This window comes from Nicotiana tabacum, chromosome 24, assembly GCF_000715075.1.
Source record: "Nicotiana tabacum cultivar K326 chromosome 24, ASM71507v2, whole genome shotgun sequence".
Classification (NCBI taxonomy): domain Eukaryota; kingdom Viridiplantae; phylum Streptophyta; class Magnoliopsida; order Solanales; family Solanaceae; genus Nicotiana; species Nicotiana tabacum.
In genome coordinates this window covers 31,986,314-31,989,838 of record NC_134103.1, presented here as the reverse complement: position 1 = coordinate 31,989,838, position 3,525 = coordinate 31,986,314, and the positions used below count along the sequence as shown (strand labels likewise).

At 28.0% G+C, this 3,525-nt stretch overlaps 1 protein-coding gene across 1 annotated transcript; it reads right to left on the bottom strand.

The window, feature by feature from the left end:
• Positions 1 to 2,135: 2,135 nt before the first annotated feature.
• On the bottom strand, positions 2,136 to 3,118 carry LOC107798530 (zinc finger protein 5-like). The gene has a single exon (XM_016621542.2). The coding sequence runs from the start codon at positions 3,025 to 3,027 to the stop codon at positions 2,296 to 2,298; it is 732 nt and encodes a 243-aa protein (XP_016477028.1). The 5' UTR covers positions 3,028 to 3,118; the 3' UTR covers positions 2,136 to 2,295.
• Positions 3,119 to 3,525: the final 407 nt, after the last annotated feature.

Genomic DNA, 3,525 nt, shown 5'->3' with positions numbered 1-3,525 from the left:
TAGAGGGCTTCTTTCTCTCCTTTTAATAATATATAGAATAGATTTATCTAGTAAAACTTTAATTTTATGGTCATATCCATAGTTTGAGCGTTTTTATCATAATTTTAATATAATCTCAAGTTCAAATCATCTTTTCCTTCTATTTCTAATATTAAATATTTTTAAATTTTTATTTATTGCTATTAAATTACCTAATATATAATATTTCATGTTTTCATGTGGCCTTCATTAACTTTCATCTTTATTTAATATCATTAACCATTTATATCCTTTAATATAATATAGATCAATGTGTGATTTTTAAATCTTGATATAAATATTTATATTATTTTAATTTAATACTCGAAATTATTAAACTGTTTAAATTTATTAATAATATTTTTAAGTATTATATAGTAAAATTTCCAATATTTTAATTTAGTTAATTGATTAATTAATTAAGAAATAAGTTATATGTGGCTTTTTCTGGTTCTGCCATATGGCTAAATTAGTTATATTAGTTAATAGCTAATTAATCAATACATTACACGTGGCTAATTTTAAAGTTGTCGCTTGGCTTAAGGAGAGGGCTTCTTCCTCTCCTTTTAATAATATATAGATTTTAATCTAATCTCAAGTTCAAATCATCTTTCCCTTCTATTTCTAATATTAAATATTTTTGAATTTTTAATTATTGCTATTAAGTTACCTAATATATAATATTTCATGTTTTCATGTGGCCTTAATAACTTTCGTCTTTATTTAATATCATTAACCATTTATATCCCTTAATATAATATAGATCAATGTGTGATTTTTAAATCTTGATATAAATATTTATATTATTTTAATTTAATACTCGAAATTATTAAACTGTTTAAATTTATTAATAATATTTTTAAGTATTATCTAGTAAAATTTCTAATTTTTTAATTTAGTTAATTAATTAATTAATTAAGAAATAAGTTGTATGTGCTTTTTCTGGTTCTGCCATATGGCTGAATTAGTTATTAGTTAATAGTTAATTAATTAATACATTACACGTGGCTAATTTTAAAGCTGTCGCTTGGCTTAAGGATAGGACTTCTTCCTCTCCTTTTAATAATATATAGATTTTAATCTAATCTCAGTTTCAAATCATCTTTCCCTTCTATTTCTAATATTAAATATTTTTGAATTTTTATTTATTGCTATTAAGTTACCTATTATATAATATGTCATATTTTCATGTGGCCTTCATTATCGAGTTATAATATGTAGATATAGATATAGATTTCTCAAGGGTGTTTTAAAGCTTCAGCTGTATAGCTTGGAACGACGTGTTTGTCTTTTTGGTAGATGCCTTTGTTTGATTAAAGATAGTGTATAAAAATAGTCTTTCACTATTCTTATACACTTCTGATCCTTAAACTAAAATGAAACTTTCCTTGTTATGCATGTAACCTCTCTTGAAATCTATACTGAATGCTAAAATTGTAGGGGCAAGACTAACATTCAATAATTGTAAAGTAAATGGAAGGTAGTAGTAAAATATACGAGATTACGAGTTTATATAAACTAAATTCCCATTACGCTATAGAAAAGTTTAAAAAATAAAGTGAAAACAGTACTAGTTAAATGGGGAAAAAGTAAAACTTATGGTGATCAGCATGGAAATTAAACATTCCCCCTTCCTCTAACCCTAGTGAAAGCTAGCTTTCTAAAGCCAATATTCTTGCATGCTAGCACAGGTTGAAATAATTCATTCCTTTTCCTTGAAAAAAAAAACAGCAATCTCAAAATTTTAATAAAATAATAGTACATCTTAATAATTGTATCAACAGTTGTAACAGGATACGAACGTTATGTTTCAATATCATAAACGATTGAAACAAACATGATTGAGAAATTGCAGCACTTTCCATCAGCAACAGGACTTTCTAGTTATATCCGTTCACGCTTCGGATATGAAGAATTTGATCGATCAATTTAGGAAAGATGAAAACAAAAGGCCTCCTCTTTCTCTAGAACTTGATGACAAGTCTAAGTTCAAAACTAATTTCTTTGCAAGTTTGATACATTTTATGATTCTACCTGGTAGACAAAACCAATTTATCCTCAACATTTTCAGCTTAATTCTCTCAAATAAAATTGAATTGGTTAATAAAAGCTACTGATCATGATAAATTTTCTTTGCCATTTTTTCCATGTTTACAAAGTGTATAAAAATAGACCTAAAAAGCTTGGAAATGAAGAGACCATGCATGAGGCTCTTTAATCTCTAGATTCTAAACTAAAACACTACAAATTAAATATATATTAATCTCTTTGCAATACTCAATGCAAACCTAATCCCAATTGAAGATCCAAAGATTTACACTTTTGTTTAGAAGCTGAATTAGGCAAAGTTGCTGAATTCATGACTTCTGCAGGCTTATTGTAATTTCCTCTTGATCTCTCTCCATGTGTAAGAGTAAACGTACAAGAATCTTGCTGAAATGGCCATTTTCCTGCTAAGACTTGGGATTCTTGATCATAAGGGCTGAAACTAATTTGGGATTCATCGTACACTGTAAACTGATCAGAATTCCCAAAGAAAGAATTAGGATCATAAAACTGATAGTTGATATTATTATTGCTGTTTTGAAAAGGTTGAAGATAGCAACTTAAGCTGGCTTTTCTTGCTTGAAGTTGTAGCCTCTTTTTCCTCATTCTTTCCTTCTTGTGAGCATTTTGATGCCCTCCCAAAGCTTGAGAATTAGCAAATTGTTTGAAACAATATTGGCACTCAAATTTCTTCATTATTTCCTCATGATCAGGCTTACCATTTGATGCAATTAACTTTTCTTGATCTCTTCCTGATGAAACTGTGGAAGCTGATGATGAATTCACACTTTCATGATCTCCTTGATCTTCTTTAGATTTCTTTTGGATTTTTGGAGAAGGATCAAGCTCAAAACCAAAGAGTTTGAGCCTCTTGTTCTCTACACATGATTTAGAAGAGGATTCATAATTTTCTCCATTATTGGATAATGGAGAATGAAAAGTACTAGAGACATCCTTGGCCATTTTTTCTTGAGAAAAATGAATGGATTTGAAAGAGAGAAATAAGAATAAAAGAAAGATGATGTTCTTTGTGTGTGTGATGGACTAATTTGTGTTGTGAATACTCTTCCTTATATAGTAATTTCAATGGGCTTTTGACTAGCTAAAACGTAAGTTATGTACCCATACAATGTATACCGATGGTGTAAAATAATTTTATATGATCTTTAACCTATCATAGCAGGTTAGTTAGTATCTTATTAAGTTAATTATCATCTTATAATAGAAATTTATTTTTAGTTATATTACAAATAAGTTGATTGATAAATGGCACAGGGCTGAGAGAAGCTTTTTTGACAATGACATGCAACACCAGCTGAGAGAAGCTTTTTTGTATATAATAAATGGCACAGGGCATAAATATACCAATAGTCAATATTAAAGAAAGGGAGAGGGAAAAGAATAGTCATATTTAGGAAGCTGTCTCTCATGCAATATAAACAAATCTTATAAATAGTAATG